Genomic DNA, 21,155 nt, shown 5'->3' with positions numbered 1-21,155 from the left:
AATGATTTTGTACAAAATATAAGGAATAAAAGAAAGGTGAAAATTATGTTCTATAGTGTTAGTATAGTAATTTTTAAAAAATATCAATGCTTTAGAAAGCATGATATCTAAGAAAGCAAAAGTTTTAAAACTGCTTTATTTCATCTAATCAGAACCTGGAGAAAATATTTGGATTTTATATTTTCCAAATGTCTACATCTGTTAATAACAGAACAAGGAATCAAATCCTTTTAGTTTTGTTGAAAAGCATATATGAATGGAATTTTTAACTATCCCTCCCCTCCCCCCCACCCGCTTTGAACAATAGCCTTTATATCATAACACAAACTGCTTTTGAAACTGGTTTAATTTCAAAAGTGATCCATCATGGAGGATATATAGGATGGTACTACTGCTTGAAAAAACACAACTGTCTAGTGCCTGCTTGGGTACATGGACTTAGCTGCACAATTCTTAGGATCCCAACTGAAATTGGTAAGAGCAAATGCCTTGTAGATGCCTCAGGAGCTAAATGTTGGAGTTAAATTACAAAAGAATGTTTGGAAAAGGTTATATTTTAACCTGCTCTATATGTTGTCTATCAAGTCTCCATTGTCTCAATTTGGGGCGGTGAGCAAAAGTAAGAATCTTAGTCTTAGGTTATATTTTAACTGTTTGGACAGAAGAAATTTTATTAGACTGCTTAGATTTTTTAAAATTTCCTGTATTTCATCTTGTAATGTTATATTATCTAAGAATTAGAAAATATGTGATTTGATATCATTGTCCATTTTTTCTAGACCAAGTGAAAACATGTTGATCAGAGTCAACAATGATGGTACTTACTGTGCTAACTGGACCCCAGGAGCAGTTGGTCTTTACACCATTCATGTTACAATTGATGGCATTGAAATAGGTATATAATAGTCTTATCTTTGTACCGCATCATATTGTTAGCAAGTCCATTGAGCCAAGATTTCATCATGAGGCATATGCTGAAGCTGTGGCACAATTTTATGAATGGCATGCACACCTGTGGTGCATGCACCACGCTGCATGCATGCACCCCTGTATTTTCAATGGGGCACAAGCATACGCAATTTCCCCCTTACACGGAGGGAGGGATCCAGAACGAATCCCCAGTTTAAGGGAAGGGAGGAATATATTTAAATTATATGAAAACGAGTGAAAAAATCTGGTAGACCAAATAATTAGATAATGTGTTTAATTATACTTGTATACATGTATAAATGTATACATTTTAGCACATATTAATAGTAATAAATGTGGTGTAGTATATTTGTATAATAGCTGTTTAATTATATCGCTGCTGTACTTGCTTGAGCTTTCCTGCCACCACACATGGGAACTTAATTCTAGACTTTGGCTCTTTGTGGTCTCAGACTGTAGTTCAGCGTTTTATTCATCTATAATTGAAATACTGAGTCTTTTGGTGTCTAGTTATGTTGATCTCCTTTGTGTATCTCCCTATATGAGCTATATTGTCTTAAGATCTTCATGGGATGGCTTTCTCTTAGTCCCACCACAATCACAGGGATATTTACTAAAGACATGGGACAGAGCTTTCTTGGTGGCTGCTCCTAGCCTGTGAAACTCTCTCCCTCGGGAGATTCAGCTAGTCCCTATTTGCTCTTTTTTTGCTGGCAGGCTAAGACATTTTTTTGTAAATAGACCTATAAGCAGCTCTTAAATCATGTGTCAGAGGGTGTTTTGAAAGTGGTGTGTTACACTATTATATTTTATCTTTTAAACTGTATTTTAAATAGGTTTAAACTGTTTTTAACCATGTATTTTGGTTTGCTTAATTGTTTTTATTTATTATAAAATAAGATTTTTCCTTGTTTTACATTATTTTAAGATGCGTTGGGTCCCATGCTGGGAGAGACACAGTATGTAAATAAAATTAATAAAAAATAAAACTCTGTAAGACAACATCTGCTTATGTTCTTTGTGAGCAGCTAGTATATGTAGGTTCTTCATACAGCACTTTTCCTCATGTATGATATCACTGGCCTCTAGACTTCCTATTAGCAGGAAGCAGCTCTTGAAATCTCATATGCAAACAACTGAACTCTTAACTGAGTGAATATTCCTTGGAACTTCTAACCATGCTATTCTTTGTTTTTCTAATAGGTCATTAGAAAAGCAAAACTAATATTTTCAAAAGTAGACTAGTTAATTCAGGGATCACACTTCTCATATGTGATTATGTTTTACAGGCTTTGGCTGTTTGTATACCCAATAGCCAATTGAACATGCTAGAATTTTTATGTTGCAATAATGTATGGCCAGAAACTGGAATGTAACGCACTTATCAATTAAATAACTTTCAAAAATTCACTTAGATTACTTATCTACCCTTATCTACCTTTTGGCATTCTTTCTTATTCTACAGATGCTGGCCTAGAAGTAAAGGTAAAAGATCCTCCAAAAGGAATGATACCTCCAGGCACTCAGCTGGTAAAACCAAAAGCAGAGCCTTTACCAAACAAGGTATAAGAACTATTTTTTTTATTGAATTGACAATAATGAATGTAAATGCATGTGATATATTAGCTAATGTTTTTCAGCTGAGGCTGAGCTGAGAGGCAGACTTCACAATCAGGAGATCTCAAGTTCTATCTCAAATATGTTTTAAAAAATTTCAGGTCACTTGTCCATGAAAATATCTGCCTGAGAGCCACTACTAGGCAGATTATATAATACTGGGTTAGATTGGCAAGTGGCCTGATTTGAAGGTAGTCTCATGTATTTAAATTCTGAAAGAAAACTGCTAAAGCAAAAACATCACCCTCCAATGATCTCCACCTAATATATAAAGACTTTGTTGCTCTCATTTGAGAAAGGAGAGCAGGTTAACTCTGTATTTCTAAATCGTGCTCAGCAAATTGTTCCAGTCACCATTCTTCACCATTTGCTTTCTTTCCATAATTTGCCCATCACATTAATGCTCCATAGCAAAGTGATTGAAAGCTTAAAGGTCAGCTGCAAATGTACTCCCTGCTGAGGTTGGAGGTCAAAAACAATCCCAATGAAAACCCAGGAAGCTCAATAACAGATGAAGATGTAAATAAGATAGAAAATAGATTCCTGTACTAGTCAGGGCTGGACTAATAGATGGCCCCAGATCCCTTTTCACATAGTGAAATAGGAGAATTATAGAGTTCTATTTTTGTGCATTGCGTCAGAAGCCCCCAAAGCTTGAGAAGCAAATAAACAAATATTATAATACATAAATAAGCATTATCTGTCTCTGTACTGCCAGTCTGTCAGATGCTATGGCAGAAAATGGCTCATGAGTGCACTGCTGTGTAATTCAACCAATGGTTTACAAGAACCTTGCTGTACTGTACACAAATATTAGGGAAATCCTGCAGATTAGGTTGAAGCTCCCTATAGCCTTGTTGTGTTGCTTTTGTCCATTAAGTGGATAATGTTTTTATCCATTATCCAATGCTTTTATCCTCCCAATTACAGGTTAGACTTAGATAAGGACAGTGCATTTTGCTGTTCATGTTTCAAGCCAGATTCTGCTTATTCCTGCATTTCCTCTGAAGCTTTACGCTTTACTAACCTGCATGCAAGTTGGTTGTTGGGTTTCAAACATCTGAAAACAAAATGAAATGGCTCATTTCGTAAGACCAAATTATAGCAGGGAGTTCGTTTTTATTCCACATCTTCTAGTTGTCTGCACAGCAGAAATGGACCACAAGCATATGTGGGCTGAGCCCCTTGCTGTCTCTTTCTTTGATGTCCCATTGGGAGTGTGTTTGTGTCCTGTAGCCAGAGCAGCAGCCACTGTATGGGACAAAAGAAATCTTCCAGCATTGTTGGAGAACCCCCAAAGTTTGAAGCAGAAACAGGAAAACTATTTAGAATATCAGTTTGGGGATGGAGGAACAGAATATCAGGGGGAAAAGATGCAACCATTGGCAGGCTGATTGGAAGAATGAATAAACACCCCACCCACCCCATTTTTCCTTTTTTCACTCTGGAGATGGATAAAGGCCACTCAAGTTGTTCTGTCACATTTGTGGCTCTTGCCTGCCCCGAGTGGCTTAATAATAGTCCCACCATAGTCTGCATTGGTCAGGCCTCAGCAGCAGTATAGTCGGCCCTTCTTATACACGGATTTTTTATACACTGATTCAAGCATATACAGTGTGAAAATGTTCAAAAAAGTATACATTTCAAATATCAAACCTTGATTTTCCATTTTTTATAAGGGACACCATTTTGCTATGTCATTATATTTAATGGGACTTAAGCATCCACGGAACCAAACTCCAGCGTATAACAAAGATCCACTGTACTGTGTTCAGTATTGTATTGTGTTCACTTTTGAGAGCCTCATTTCAATAAGGATATAGACAAATTGGAGCAGGTTCAGAGAAGGGCAACAAGGATGATAAGATATGTAAAGAACCAAATAGGAAAGGTTGATAGAGCTGGGCATGTTCAGCTTGGTGAAGAGAAGACTGAACAGTGATATGATTGCGCTCTTTAGTAATAACAACAACAATAACTCAGGAGCTGTCACTCAGGAAGGTGCAGGCCTCTTCTCTGCTGACCCAGATGGTAGGGCCAACACTAGTTACAATGAGATAGATTTCAAAACTGGGGTTTCTAGGAACATTAGAAGGAACCTCTTGATAGAAAGAGCAGTTGGGTAATGAACCAGATTGCTTAGAGAGGTGGTGGAGTCTCCTCCTGTGGATGTCTTCAAAAAGTGGATAGACAGCTATGTACTTGCTGGATTTAGCTGGAAATCCTGTACTGAGCAGGGGGTTGTTCTTGGTGGCCTATGAAACCCCTTCCAACTCTATGATTCTATATCTTGTAAGGAAATGTATGAAAAAAGATAGATAACATTCAAGGACACATAGGTGTATCTGGACTAAAGAGAAAGCTCAAAAGATTTTACAAAGATGGGAAGATACTCCATCAGACACCCTGAGAGCCAAGATTTTAAATTAAAATCCACTTTGCAGAGCTATCTTTTTCCAGCTGGGTTTGACTCCAGTTATTTACAATCTGCATCCTGAGTTGGAAATCATAGGCACACAGGCCCCATCCCTTCCCTTCAAAGTGAATCTGGGCTCCATTCCAAAATTGTCTAATTATTAGAGTAGAACAGATACCAATAAGGTATATAGCATCTGACCCCAATGGCAGCCTTCACAATACCCAACAAGAGTAAGAGAAAGTGGTTGGGATGACCCTTCAAGAATCAAGTGATTGTTGCATGCTGTGAGGCCTCTTTATATGACATGGGAATGGACCAAGGTGAAGTATCACTCTGCTTCCTAGCTCCACCAGTCCATTAGGATATGCCTGATTGGCTGGCTTTCCCACTCTCTCCCAAAGCCCATGAAAATCATGTGGGCTTCTGGGAAAAAGAAGCCGAGGTACCTAGTAACATGGCGCCCACAACCACTGCCCATTGACAAGTGCCACAAATGGCACTCCCTGGTAAGTCATTAAGCTGACGTAATTAGACTGCCACCTCATTCAGTTTATTGTAATAACTGCTTCTGACATATTTAAAATAGTTGAATCTATCATAGTTTGTGTACATGTGCATGATTGTTAATTAAACCTAATTATTAATGGCTTTCAGAAAACAGAAGAAACAAATCTGAAAGTTTTTGTATCAGTCTTTGGTATTTAGTAGCAGATTATAGCAGCTAGTAGGCTTTCACCTGGAAACTGTTAGTTTTCATATTCTGAAGCTTTATCTCTATATCCTTTTTTATTTTATTTTTAAAAAACTGTCTCTTATAGTTTTCTCTACCTTACTGTGTCTCTGCTTCTCTTAGGTTCGGAAATTTGTGGCCAAGGACAGTGCAGGGCTTCGTATCCGTAGCCACCCTTCCCTTCAAAGTGAGCAGATAGGCATAGTAAAAGTCAATGGATCCATTACATTTATTGATGAGGTAACTTGCAAGAAATCTATTTGAAATAAAACAGTCACACACACACACACACACACACACACACACAAACATATGTATGTATATACAGGCCAGCATTCAAAGAATTGTATTACATGTCTCAAGTATGGCCAATGAGCTTTGGACACGAACTGTCCCAGGTCATAGTCTTTGAAACAGAATGGTTTCAAAAACAAATGGGAACCTGTGGTTCAAAGGGAAACTTGTAAACCCAATGATGTGTAAGATCTTTAGATCATATGCATAGTATTTAGGTAGATGGAGATAAATGTCTCACTCTGTGTTATTAATCAGCCATTTGGCTTTCTGTGTTGCTTTAAATTCATGCTACTTGGTTTCACAAAAAAGCAGTCTTGCAAGACTGCTTTTTTGTGAAACCAAGTAGCTGTCAACAGTTTAAAGAGTCTGTTGATTATTCAGAAATGAACGGTTTTATGTCAATTTTATATGAAGTCAGCTTTTGAAAAAAACAAATTTACAGTCAATTTAAACATTTCTCTTCATACAACATTTGTGTCCTGTTTATAAGTCAACCTGCTCCATTTATAATTTGCAAATCATGTACTATAAACATGATCTATATTTGGTTTCTGGTAGTTTACTTAATCTTTGCAATTCCATGCATTCTTTCCCCTGACCATAACAATCAATTTTTATATATGTGAAGTAAAAAAAAATGGTTTTCATAGTGTCTCCAATTCTTTTCCAGAAAAGTGTTCTGTATGACAATGTTACATTGCTGCTGTAGATAGCTAAGATTAAGATAGTAAACGTTCAGCAGAGTTCTTCTTATTGTATCAATTATTTTCATCTACTTTAAATTTTCATGTTAAAAAATTGCCCAAATGTTGAATTCCCACACAGCTCTATTATGCTTAACCCAGTCCTTCACCATTTCTTCTCCTTCCTTCTCCTCCTCCTCTTCTTCTTCTTCTTTGCAATTTATTTATTTATTGATATTTAACGCTAACAATCTGGTATACAGTCAAAATCAAAATGATATATATTCAGAAAATACATAAAGAAAATAAAGAAACCAAAGATACAAAAATAAATGGAAGAAAAAGAAAACAAAAACATAACTAGAAAAAGAAAACAAAAACAATAGGGCTCTGTAATGAACTGTAATGAAATGAAAAACAAATAAAAATAAATTTATTATTCCACCACTACAAATTCAACTAAATACTGTAATCCTACAAAAATTAATAACCATAACCAGATTACTACATTTTTGATTTTTCATTGTTCAAAAAGTCCATAAACAATTTTCAATCTTCCTCCCAAAAAACCTTCAATTGGCTTATCCTTTAGAATCCACATTGATTTTAACCATTTGGACTAACTTAGCAACTTTAATAATTGATTTTTCTGGTGCTGGTGCTTCAGTCTGTTTCCAAGTTTCAGCAAACAGTATTTTTGCTGCTGCTGTTATATATTGAAGAAGTGGTCAATGTTTGCTATCCAGTTCTTTATTCAGAATTCCCAACAAAGCACTTCTGGTAATATTACAAAATCTAGCTTTAAATTTTTGGGGGATTAACATATAAATCTTAGACAATAATTATTCACCTTCCAACAAGTCAGCCCCATGTAAAAGAAGGAGCCCGCTTGTCTTTATATCCCCAACATTGCTTTGAAACATTCTTAGACATTTTCAATAGCTTATTTGAGGTTAAGTGCCATCTTATATAAGTTTCCTTTTTAATTACTTCTCAAAGTAAATTTTATATTTTAGACCACATAATAATAATAAAAATTTGAAATTATACAAAACATACAATACAATTCATACACATATAAACCATTAAAACCATTAATTTATTAAAAACATCAGCAATTAAACAATTAATAAATTCAGCAGACATAAGGCAGCAGAAAATTCTTGATAATGTCATATCGGGGGGATATGCTTGACAGAAAAGTTCCTTTTAACTGCTTTTCTGAATGACTCCAGGGAGGTTATCAAGCAAATCTCCTCTGGGAGGCTGTTCCACAATCTCAGAGCCGTTGTAGTAAAGGCCCTTTGCAAGGTTGACACATATTTAGTAGACGCTGTTTCCATCAAATTCTTTCCTGATGTTTTGAGGGTGTGGGTTTGATTATATAGGGAGATGCAGTCCCGCAAGTAACCTGGGCCCAAGCCATATAGGGCTTTAAAGGTAATAACCAACACCTTGTATTGTGCCCGGCAGCGAATGGGAAGCCAATGAAGATCTTTCAAGATAGGTGTTATATGGTCAAACCTAGATAAACCGGTGACCAATCTGGCTGTCATATTTTGTACTAACTGAAGCTTCTGGACTTGGTACAAGGGTAGCCCCATGTAGAGCACATTACAGAAATCTAACCGAGATATTACCAGAGCATGTACCACAGTTTCAAGGTCCCCTCGGGTTAGACAGGGTCACAGTTTGGCGTATCACATGTTTCCTCAAAACATTTGAATGTTTTGCCCAACATTTTGGGCCCATGTTATCATGTACATTTTTTACAGGTTCATTGTCTGCTTGTAATTTCAAAAGCCATTTATACACTTCTTAAAAAGTCATATATACACTTTTTTTCATCATTTCTGACATAAGCAACCTGAGTTGTGTTCTTTCTTTCTTCATAGATTCATAATGATGATGGTGTATGGCTACGACTGAATGATGAGACAATAAGAAAATATGTTCCTAATATGAATGGCTATACTGAAGCCTGGTGCCTTTCATTTAACCAGCATCTTGGCAAGAGTCTTTTGGTCCCTATTGATGTAAGTAAAATACAACTTTGTAGAATAATATAAATATTTTAAAGGCTATCGCAACTGATCCATTCATCTATCTATTCCAGTGATGGTGAACCTTTTACAGACCGAGTGCCTAAACTGCAACCCAGACCCCACTTATATATTGCAAAGTGCCCCGTCCCTCTGGCTGTCTAGTAAGAAACTCTGGCAAACTCTGTGCTAGGGTGACAGCATTTGTACCCACAGAGATGGCTCTGAGTGCCACCTCTGGCATGTGTGCCATAGGTGAGCCATCACTGATCTATTCCATTTGCTGTATAAGGGAAATGATTTCAATTAAACAATTTTATGCCTTTTAATAAAATGTAGAAAGAATGAAAGCCCTTGGAAATATTTTTTTTTTCCTGAAGAGGAGATAAATAGCTAAGCCAGGACCAAAAAGGCTAACAAATCCCCTGACTTCAAACTCTGGGTTCACAGAATTAGAGTTGGAAGAGACCGCAAGGACCATGCAGTCCAAACCCCCTCTGATGTAGGAACTCACAATCATGGCACCCCAGACAGATGGCCATCCAGCCTCTGTTTAAAATAATATCCATGGCTGTGAACTGTAGCATGAACAACATGCTGAAATTACTTGGGTTTTGGATACAGGATGGGACTGAATAGTTTTGATCTTCCAGGGCTCTGAAAAACTGCATTTTCGAAACAAATACTAAAAATAAGAATAACAGACCCCATTCTGTCATGTAGAAACTTCTGTTATTACCCTCTGAGTTAGCTGATGTTTTTCCACGTGTTGACATTCCGTAAGTTAACTGTAGAGCTGTCAGTAGGTTTTACAAAACACTGTTGTCTATGGCAATAGGAATATGCCATTTCATTAACACTTATGCATTGAACAAAAAAAATATTTAAAATTAGAAAACACATTAATGGATAGGATGCTGACAGAAGGGCTTTGACGTTTCTTTTGCTTTCCACTGGCGAAAGGCAGTAAAACAGGTCATCATGATGTATCACAGTTACTTCTAAATTTTCTGTGCTCGAATTCTGACATTAAGTCAGTCATGAATCAGAGTAACTTTCAATAACATTCCAGGAATTTCTGATATTATTCAAGGAAAGTTAAATGTATCACATTTTTTCTATTTTGCTAATAAGGAATTTTCTCATAATCAGTCCTGATGGTTCCTTAATAATCAATCTGTTTTTTAGAGGGGTGATAAGCCAGGCTTCCTGTTCTGGACATAACCCTAAAAATACAAGCAAGTGTGATCGTTGGTAGTGTGCACAGATGAGCCAGTATCTTGTTTCCATTGACATTTTGTTTATACCTGGTCATGTAACGTGTTTCCCTGCTGGTTGCCTAGCATCCCCACTCTTCATTTAAATTTCCCTCTGATTTCCCTGATCTTGTAGAAGAGATTTCTTGTTCTTCCTTTTTTGTTATAATCTTCTATGTCTCTGCATTGATTATTGTAGTAGTTCTCTTTGTCCCTGTGCCCATGTCAATAGGTTCTGACCCTATTTCTGTACCCTTTAACTTTGCATCCTATCTGCTTGAAGAGTTTCTTCGGTCATCTATTGAGTCTTCTCTTTTTGACTGAAGATACAGTGTCCCTGGCTTCAGTCCAGAGTTCTTCTGGCTCTCAGCCAATTAGACTGAATAGTGCAAATCTATTTTTTTATTTATCTTTAAATTCTATGTGTATGTTCTTCAGGTTGTTTTTTAGCACAATGGTTGGTTGGATGCTGGCAGCATTGGGGCTATCAGCATAGTCTCCTGCCTCACAGCTGCACACACTCCCATTACCATAGAAAAGTAGTGCCATACAAATTGCAAATTAAATAGGTGTAGAACCTGGAAGAGCCCTCCCCCAAACCCTTCCACAAGTCAAAACAAAACAACCCCCCCCCAAAAAAAACAAACAGCTTCATTTATATACTGTTTCATGCTGAACTAACAGTGTCTAAGCGGCTTACAACTGTAAGCTAATTGCCCCCAACAATCTGGGTACTTATTTTAGCGACCTGAGAAGGATGCAAGCCTGAGTCGAGCTTGAGCCCCCTTAGCTGGGATTGAACTCCGCAACCTTATGGTTTTGAGTGAGTGGCTGCAGTACAGGCATTTAACCACTGTGCCATCAGGGCTCCCTAAAAGATAAAAAATTGTAAAGCAATTGCCTGGACTCAACTGCCAGATGAAGGAGTGTTCTTCCAGCTGGTGCCTGAATCATCGTGGCTTTGTGAAGTTGAAGGCTTTCACAGTCGGCATACATAGTTTTTTGTGGGTTTTCGGGTGATGTGGTTATGTTCTAGAAGAATTTATTCCTGATGTTTCGCCTGGCATCTTCAGAGAATGCTAACATGGAAGTGAGTGGGGTTTATATATTGTGTGACCCTTGGTTGAGAGGAAGTGATTTACATGTTAAACAATGTATTGGTCTGTTGGTGGATGGCAAGGCCTCAGGGTGTCTATTTAATTAGTGATCCATTGTCAGCTGGGAAACCCCCTGACCTTGGGCGATGTACATTTGCATTTGCTAAGTCTTGGTTTTGGTGTTTTTCAGGATTGGTAGCCAAGCTTTGTTTACTTTCAGGGTTTCTTCTTTCCTGTCGAAGTTGTCCAGGCGTTTGTGGATTTCAATGGCTTCCCTGTGCATTCAGACCTGATAGTTGTTGGCATAGTCCAGAATTTCAGTGTTTTCAAATAGCATTTTATGCCCAGATTGGTTTATAACATGTTCTGTGACTGCTGCTTTTACTGGCTGGCCCAGTCTGCAGTGTCTCTCATGTTCCTTGATTGCCATTTGAACACTGTGTGTCTTTGTCATTCATTCATTTGCTTTGTGTAGGGGAGGCAGGAAAGTTGTTAAATTGATCCAGCAAGAACCTCTGAGGGGCAAAGGTGAAGGAGGAGCAAAGCAACTGAGCCACATGAAAAAATCTCTCACACATCTCCTTTCAGAAGAGGCAAGGTGCCCCTTCCTAACACCCTACAGAATGAGCCAACCTGACGGCCAGTTTTGACTCATAGGGCATAAAACCACCAGTTAGGAATGGTTAAACAGATGTCTACTGTAGTGGTGTGTGTATGTGTATTTTAGCATTATGAAAGGCACTTGATGAACAGCAGACATCCGCAGCTGGCGGAATGGAACTGCCAGTTAAAGCAACCAGGGCTGCATCTGGGAATGTTCTTAGGTTATGATGTGTGCTTAGGCTGCAGAGTGACACCACTCACTCATGTCACACATTGATTACCCCAACGTAAAGGCGGTTGTAAAGCCTTCCACACCAGGTTTGGATTTCTCATGGACAACAGTCTTCACTGAATTAAGCAGACACCCAGCTACTAGGTCTAGGGCTGCATGTGTGCTTCTTGACTGCATGCCTGCATGTTCATTTTTCCCTCAGGCTTTGGGGTCAACAGGGATAGTCCATCTGTCTCTTGCTCTTTTTACTTCTTGAAGGGTACTGATACTCAGTGTCCAGCAGTACTATTATTATTAGTTTGTTGTTGATTGCTTACTTGTTTCATCAGGCTTTTAAATAAACTTTTTAAAATGCATTTTAAAATGTTTTAATGCTTTAAACTGTTCAGGGGCCATGAGTAACACTGACAACATGAGAACTTAAAACTTTTTTTCTGTTTCCTTTTGAGAGAGATCAGTTTCCATTAAGAATTTTTTTATTTAAGAACTCTTACATCATTGTTCGCAAATCTGAAAGTTGGATTTGACAATATATTATTTAATGGTTTGCTACAAGACTGATTTCTAGAAATTCAAGTAGTGAACAGTTAAAAAAAGGGGGAGGAATGACATTTTAGAAATATTGTTTTATACATACTGTACGTACAAAAACTTACTTTTTTACTGGTTTCCTTGCTTGAATGGCCTTTGAACATTTTAGATTTTTATTTTTACCTTTAAAAATGTAGAAATATTTTATGTTTAGCCTGTTCCTACAGGGAGAATTATCAAATTTGTAAGTGTTGTGCCTAGTTCCCCCACATTGCTCATTACATCTTCTATCCCTGAGACTTGAGCAGAAATGGTCCATTCTTCTGATCAGGGATATGGCACATGAAATTAGATATGGTGTAAATGTTATCCCATTCCTGAAAGAGTTGAAACATCAGAGCTCTTCCTGATTTGAGGCTTCTCCTTAACAAACTCAAATGCCAAGCAAAAAGTGTTCAATTACAAGTATAAAAAACCTAAACTCATTTGTTGTAAAAAATGGGCTCAAGATAAAACACAGAAGGCAAAAAAAAAAAGGTTTTTTAACACTTCAGACTATTGATTCTAGAAATCACTTTTTGTAGTTTGTTTTTAGGGCGTGTTAGGTGATACACAAATTATTGTTGAAACATGATGACAATCTAAAGAAATGTTTAGTAAGTTGCCATTATGCAAACTTTAAAAGAAAAGCACATACTTTAGTGATGTTCTGTTGAAGTCAGACATTATTAAAATGTTTACAGTGTCTTTGTTTTTGCTAAGACATTGCATTAGAAAGTTTAAAATTGCAGGTAAACATTGAACAGAGACAATTCCAAATTTGAAACTTTATTTAAAAGTGGCAGAGAGAAGATGATCTGTTAGGAAAAAATTAGCTCCACTATTCACACAAATAATTCTTTTACCACCATCATCATTTCCTGTATCCAAGGATCTCATTCACTTTGAATATTGCACAACTGTCACTTGCCTCTTAACCTACTAATTACATTTTCATTGCTTTTTCCATAATTCGTTTATCACAAGAATAATAAATGTATATGTCTGAGAGAGCACTGTGGAAAATTGCATAGAATGTTTTATGTGTGGAAAGTCTGCAATATAACCTCTTAATTCCTTTTTGCTATTTAGTCTGCTGGTTCAGATTTCGATACAGTTTATTTTATAAGATTCATTTTTGATGTGTACAAAATTGATATTTCATGGTCCCACTTGAACAAAAAGGTCATCAGCCACCTGATTTGTGTATGAGCACTGGATATATTATAAATTGAAGGCCAGGTTCAAAATAACCCCATGTGTGACTAGAAGTCACTTCTGTTTGGAAGTGAGTTTGGCAATTTTGTGTTGTTTTTTCCTGCTCCAGAGGATCATCTGACCTTCAAAATCAGCTTTAATGAGGGTGTGAGGCTCAGCACAGGCATGGAATGTAGTCCATGGATAGATGGATCTTTCCTAAATGGATGTGCTGAACACTTAGACTTTTTGCAGAAACCTATTTTGATAACTGAGCTGGCTAAGGTTGTAAAGATTATACGTATATACGTACATACATAGAAAGAAGAGTGTATTGCCTGAAGGTGGTATCAGTTTTGGCTAAGATGCTCTAATCTTTACTTAAAAAAACAAAAACAAGCATTTTAATTATTCATTATTAAACATTGTATACATTTTCCATTTGTTTAGCTTCATTCATCCAAAAATAACATTGGGGAACAGCATATCTTAACATTAAACAACTTCTTTTTTTCTAAATTAAGCATTAATGCTTCCGTGGCTTTATACAAGCTAGAAATTGTGTTCAGTGCTAATGCTCAGCTCTAGATCATCTGAAAGAAAATTAAGCAAAGTGACTGTGCAGAATAATTTAATTTTCTCTCATACATTTCACTGTATACATTTGGGATTAGAGTACTGAGCTACAGGTTTGCAATGGGTTCTGATACTTTAAAAATAAGCTACAAGGTGCTTTTGTAAATGGAAGTTGTGGAAGTGTGCAGGTCTGCCATAGGTTAATTAGGCCCTTCTGTAAGCAGGGTAGTTTCTAATTTCCAGGACTACTGTTTGTACAAAGTGGAAAGTGCCTAGACATTTTAGTTTTCATTGATTAAAAATTAGTTTTTCTCCATTTGATAATGTAGCAGTTGGTTTCAGAACTTCAGAAATTAACATATTTTAATAAAAAGAGGACATGTGGTAAATACACATGAGAATTTTAGAGTACACTTTTTGATATGTACATGGTATTTGCTTAATGTGGTTGAGACATTACATTAAGTGTTTTTGAAAGTTCTCTTTAAGCATGGTGTGCTAGCTGCAGTTAAACGTCACAAGTTACAAATAGGTGGCTGAATATCCCCATTCAATATCTTTTTTCACTCCTCTCACACCCCAGCAAAAAATCTTCACAAAGTGGCAGACTGTCTTTCATAAAACAAATCTGGCTTGTGATAGGACTGGCATTCCCATTCAGATAGGAGGATGGGAATTACCTTTCACAAAATGTGTTAAGTTCTAATATATATATTATATATGTAAACTTTCTATTTCTGAATGGCATGACACACTACATCAGTTAGCGCTTTCAGTATAAACTGTTTTGTCTTCAACAAATTTTCCCCTCATGGAAAACAGTGGCTACCTTTTCTTTGTAAAGAGAAATGAGCATTGTTACAAGGATGCAGATAACCAAATATTTGTTTTAAATTGATCTGTTTTGTTTTACTGATGTATGAATGTTCCAATTCTTTGTTGATATTTGTCTATCTTAAACTTTACATAGAGTATCTTTAATGCTAGCCAAGGAGTCAGGGATTTGGACTTATTTGCATGGACTTCCAAACCTTTTCCCTCTCAGGTGAGTTTTCTTAACTATCAGGATCAGTAACTTTTTGGCATTTTGGAGTATGAGATCCTCTGTTCATTTCAGTGGGTGATTTTGAAAATTTCAACTTTTGGAAAACTCCTTCCAGATTTATAAATCCTGAGGAATCTTTTTGCGTTACAGGAAAGGTTCAAGTATATCCCACTACTCATAGTTCGTTTAATTGTCCTTTGATCTGGTTATCCTCCTGTAGCGACTGAGAGCACACCCAGAATGTAACCCAACAGTTTTCTGCCGCTGCACACTGCAGGGGGGGACTGGTAGTGATGGAAGAATGGTCCTTTAGACAGATTTGTCCATACTTGACTGATCCTGAGAAGTCCCTAGTAGTCTTCTGAGGAGCACCTGTCCTGTGTTTGTTGAAACACAGCTTTGCATACACTACATTAAAACCCCCAGGTCTCTTTGTCTGTCAACAGTTTCTGTTCATATAACCTTGTGCAGGAAGTACGTGGTTTTGATGTGTTATTCTAAGATAAATTGATGCTGTACCACTTCACTATAGTCACGTGTATACCTTATGTTTCCCCTTCCATCTTGCGCTGTCCTGCATGAATGGTTTTACTAGGTCATAGTCATCTTTTTCTTGTGTTTGTATCATAATCTTTTAAAATGGTAGATGGAGAACTGCCTGTGTGATGCTCCCAAATGTTTGTGTTTCCAATGTGTCTTTTTTCTTTTAATAAACATTCATATAGCAAATGTTTTACATTCTTTGTGTTCAGGAATAGTTCAGTGTCTATAAGGAAATCTACAGTGCAATAAATGTTGACATTTTTAGAGTTCAAGGCTATAGTTGCTGCAGGTTTAACAAAGGGGTGGGTGGGAATTAGGTCAAAATTACAAAAAGGGATTATTAATGGGATTTTTGTTTTGTTTTGGTCTTTTGTTCAAATTTTTCAGGAGTCTAGATCTAATGCAGATGACTTTTTCAAAGACCTAAACTCACACTGCCCTCAGGAAGCGGTAATGCAGGAGCCAGATATGCCATTCCTTCGTGGTGGGCCTGGAGTGTATAAGGTAGTGAAGACTGGCCCCTCAGGTCACAACGTCAGAAGCTGTCCCAACCTTAGAGGTATCCCAATTGGAATGTTAGTTCTGGGAAACAAAGTCAAGGCAGTAGGCGAGGTATGGATCCTTGTAGCTTCAGTTCTTATCTTCATAGATACTGGCTTATAATAGTAGCAATCGTAAGAAAAGCAGCTGTCCTACTCAACGTTTGCTTTTCCACCCTGGGTTGCTAATCGTTAACTTTCTGGAGGTTGGTGTATGTTGTAAACTGATGCAAATCACTGTTGCCTTAATCATATATTTTATCAACCGGTGTTATTTGGATATTTACTGTCCACGTGATTTCAGAATATTGTTGATTCATCAGAGTAAAATGTTTTAACTGTGTATTTTGAAGTTTCCTGATGAATTACTTTGAGGGATAAAGCAGAGATTAAAAATTACCTTATTTTTGGCTTTGATTCAACTGATGCATGCAGTGATCATGAGCTGGTGCTCTTCTGTCACAGTGGGATTGAGGATGTAGTGTGTCATGCTATTTTTCAAACAGCCTATAAACATAATAGCAACTTTGTGAATATTGAATACATAGCACCAATTTTCAGACTTTCTCTGTTTCAGGCTTCAGTAAATCAGTAAATCCAACCTTGCTTTCATCTGTGTAGCAAATTGGGAGCTTTTTGGTTGATCTGGTCATTCTTTTCTTCTGAACATCATTCGATCTAACATGCTGAAAATACTAATGATCTTAAATTTCCTGTGAATGCACATGATTTTTATTCTACCTTATTCTTTGGATCTTAACATGAAGAATGTCTCTTGCCTTTCCATGACAGGAAAGAGGCGCATTTTCACATGTGGAAACATTTTTCTGCATCTCACTGATATCTCATTTGCAAAGTAAATTACATGTGCCTTTTGTATATATGTGTGTGTGTGTGTATGTACCAGGTGACTAACTCTGAAGGGACATGGGTGCAAATGGATAAGAACAGCATGGTAGAGTTTTGTGAAAGTGATGAAGGCGAAGCATGGTCCTTGGCCAGAGACAGAGGTGGAAATCAGTATCTGCGGCATGAAGATGGCAAGTCCTCTTAATTATTATGAAACTGTCTGTTCTAAGTGCTTTAAAACTACCTTAAGCATACAAGCAATATCAAGCTTAGCTGTAAATAATTTCATAAGGAAAAATGTAAATGAGAACAGGCTTAATTTTATGTTATTGGAAGGCCTTTATTTTACAGAGTTGAGACTGTTTCAGAATATGGCTATTTTTTTACCCGAGCTGTAGCCATACAGTACTGCCTGGGTGGATCTTCCCATGTTAAATTAGGATTAGGCAAAAATCTGAGGATGAGGGCAGATGTATACTCCATAAAATGTTTTTTTTAATGAAATGACAAAGTTATAAGCAGTTAGAATGCAAAGTGTATTCCTAAGCTGTTCTTCACATGTTATGAATTCAGCATTAAATAACTCATAATAGTTTTAACAGTTTATATCAATTATGTGTAGCACCACAGAGCCCTTAAACACATTAACAGCATGATGGGTGGTCAATGCAAAGAAGGGGACAATGGACCAAAGATGCTGGCTCTGCTTTCAAAGTTGTGTAGCTTTACTCTCACTCTTTCCCCAAATGAATGTCTGAGATGGAAAGATCCACACAAGTACACTTTATAAAAACTGGCATTCTTATCACACAGGGTTCAGGATCAATTATATTCTAGGTTCTCTTCCTTAGACATTCACTATCAATGCATAGGTCACTGAGAATGGAGCCTTAAAGGCTCATTTTGTGCATGAAACCTCTTCACACTTTTTGACATTAGCCCTATTCAGGAATTGGGCCGGGGGGGGGGGGCATTAAAACCTGATGAAAGGTGGAGAGCATACAATCTTCTGTTGCTATCTTGTATATATTGTATGAAAAGTGATTATTCTGAGCAGTAGACCATCTGTGTGTGAAAGTTCTCCACACAAGCCAGAACTGGGATTTTCCAGTGTCTTGGCTTTTGTGACAAGCTCCCTCTCAAATGCCTAAGAGACTCTCTTCTTCAGAACCATCACTTTTCACAAAGCAACAACTAAGTGTGTGGAATTATCATTCTCCCTTTCTCGTTTCTTGTTGTAACTCCTTTTTATGTGCCTGAAAGCACTACAGTCTCACTTTAATTTAGAACACTCACGTTCTTTTCAGTGCAAGACTTCTCTGGAGTTAGTTATTGTACCATCATCTCTTCATCAGTACATTTCCACTAGCCTCATAATTTCATACAATCCCTCTTTTGAAGTCATGATCAATTAAATTAAAGGCATGTTCCTTTGTTTTTATAGAACAAATTATTCTAGATCAAAATGGACAGACTCCTCCACCAAGCCCTTTCTCACTGCAGACTTTCAATAAGGGAACAGTGTGCAGTAATGGACAAGGATTTGATTATGGCATTGGCAATAACAAAGGTATGTTTTGCGGCAAATATTGTCTTTCTGCCACTTTGATTATTGAGTCTGTTTTCTACTGTAGTATTTCTTGTATCAGGATATGCACTTCAAAAAAAATCTGAGACAGTTTTTTTCTGTGATTTTTTTTTTAAATAAGGAACTGATGCTGTAAAGTAGCTTTAGTTGTAAAATAACATATTACCCTAAAATGTTATATGAGGCAGCAGAGGTATAACACAATTGTGATGTTGGTTATTGGACAAGGTGTAACAGTAAAATCATGGGAAATCATCCTTTGTTCAACCAAACATTCTTGATTATAATATTTCTACTTTTATGGCTAGAAAACTAATTTTGAAGAACTGTTTTACAATTTGGAATATTTGTGACTTATGTGTCTTTATATAAGAGTGCTTCTTTCTACAACTTCCCTTACATTATGAACTTCCTTGTGCTTCATTGTGCCACGCCGCGCCTTCCTCCTCCTCCTTTTGTATAGTGTAAAGTAGATTACAAACATTCAGTATCCACACTGATAGCTTTTGAGAAGCCACATAGGTAATTGAATTACATTCAGTTGATTTACATTCTAGTCACAATTTCCTCTGTCCCCCCCCCCCCCATCACTGTATAGCACAAGTGTGCTTCATCCTATAAGAATTCTGGTAAACAAGACCAGTATAGTACAAGTAGAGTTTTAAAGACAGGATTGACCTGTCAAAAGGTTTTCAGCAAAAAGTAGAGTTGTTTGAATATATATTACTGGTACTGGTATTATTAACACTTCTAAACTACTGTATATACTTGACTATAAGTCAAGAAATTTATTCCCCCAAATGGACTCCAAAATCATGGGTCAACTTATATACGGGGCAATAAGTTAATACTGCTTATAAAGTTCCTAAAAGAAGTGCCCACCCTTCTTTCATATCCAGGGATCTTTAAAGAGCTCTCCACTTGATCCTCGGTGCACGCTCCTCTCTCTCTCTCTCTCTCTCTCTCTGTCTTATTCCTCAGCCTTCCCTTGCAGCCGAAGCTAACAAACAGCTGGTGAGACAAGAAAGATGGGAGAGGGGGGGGGGGGAGTTTGCCTCCCTGTTTGAATCCCCGCACGCTCCCCTCTGTGTGTGTGTGTGTGTTTCTGTGTGCGTGTTATCCCTCAGCCTTCCTTCATAGCCAGAGCTAACAAACAGCTGCTGAGACGAGAGAGAGTTTGTTTCCTTGTTTGAAGGATGCTCTCCTGTCTCTCTTGTGATCCTTATCCCTCAGTCTTCCTTCATAGCCAGAGCTAACAAACAGCTGCTGAGACGAGAGAGAGAGTTTGTTTCCTTGTTTGAGTCCCCGCATGCTCTCCTGTCTCTCTTGTGATCCTTATCCCTCAGTCTTCCTTCATAGCCAGAGCTAACAAACAGCTGGTGAGGCAAGGGAGGGAGAAAGAGTATGCTGAGGGGAAGAGAGAGAGAGAGAGAGAGAGAGAGAGGTCTGTACCCCAGTTTGCAAGCCATGAGCCTTGGAAATCCTGGGGGTGAAGGGAAGAGAGAGAGAGAAGTTTGTACCCCATTTTGCAAGCCATGAACCTTGAAAAACCTGGTGGTAAAGGGAGAGGGAGATTGTGTGTGTGTGTGTGTGTGTGTGTGTGTGTGCTCCAAGATTTGTTTCCCCATTTTCCATGCTGAGACTGTGACCCTTGGGAGAGGTCCAGAGAGGGAGCATTAGGGAGGGAAGTAGTACTTTGCTTCCCCCTTTAGATCTTTTGTAACATGCCCCAGTGTTTGACTCTTGACTTATCCACAGGTCATATCAAATCCATGATTTTGGCCCCCAAAACTGCCCTCGACTTATGCATGAGGTTGACTTATACACGAGTATATATGGTAAATTAAAATTTCAGTGTCAGTTAATTTTAATACTTGTTTTCTTTTTCTGGAATCATGTCCTTCATTTAAATCTACCATAAAATATGTCTCACCAGTCAAAAGCTGTAGTCCTCATCATTTATTTTCCTAATATTGGGCCAAAACAAACTGCAGAAATAATCCAGTTTGAGACCACTTAACTGCCATGGATCAATGCTAGGGAATTCTGGAAACTGTAGTTTTGTGAGACATTTAGCCTTCTTTGTCAGAGAGCTCTAGTGCCACAACAAACTATGGTTTCCAGCACTCACTAGCATTGAACAAGGGTAGTTAAAGCAGTCTCAAACTGGATTATTTCTACAGTGTGTTTTGGCTCGACTTTATTGAGACTTTCATATGTATCACTCTGTATCTCTCTGTAGAACTGCTTTGCAACCTCAAACTTTTCAATTGTTTTTGATTCTGGATCTTATTAATAATGGATGTGATAAGTGAGGTTAGTACATCCAGTGTGAGAAGAAT

At 37.5% G+C, this 21,155-nt stretch overlaps 1 protein-coding gene across 2 annotated transcripts in view; it reads left to right on the top strand.

Moving 5' to 3' along the window:
• The window catches only part of MYCBP2 (MYC binding protein 2), a 178,281-nt gene that overhangs the window by 97,435 nt on the left and 59,691 nt on the right, over nucleotides 1–21,155 (top strand). For both annotated transcript variants that reach the window (XM_089511145.1, XM_089511144.1), the window contains 8 exons: nucleotides 780–895; nucleotides 2,396–2,493; nucleotides 5,820–5,936; nucleotides 8,572–8,712; nucleotides 15,220–15,294; nucleotides 16,225–16,449; nucleotides 17,284–17,416; nucleotides 18,670–18,795. In XM_089511145.1, the coding sequence (XP_089367271.1) occupies nucleotides 780–895; nucleotides 2,396–2,493; nucleotides 5,820–5,936; nucleotides 8,572–8,712; nucleotides 15,220–15,294; nucleotides 16,225–16,449; nucleotides 17,284–17,416; nucleotides 18,670–18,795 (1,031 nt within the window). The remainder of the gene's footprint in view (nucleotides 1–779; nucleotides 896–2,395; nucleotides 2,494–5,819; nucleotides 5,937–8,571; nucleotides 8,713–15,219; nucleotides 15,295–16,224; nucleotides 16,450–17,283; nucleotides 17,417–18,669; nucleotides 18,796–21,155) is intronic.

The sequence above is a fragment of the Sceloporus occidentalis genome, unplaced genomic scaffold (assembly GCF_023333645.1).
Source record: "Sceloporus occidentalis isolate IW3139 unplaced genomic scaffold, rSceOcc1.0.p SCAF_2, whole genome shotgun sequence".
In the NCBI taxonomy this organism is placed as follows: Eukaryota; Metazoa; Chordata; class Lepidosauria; order Squamata; family Phrynosomatidae; genus Sceloporus; species Sceloporus occidentalis.
The sequence above is the reverse complement of the archived record's forward strand: the minus strand, read 5'-3'. Positions and strand labels throughout refer to the sequence as shown.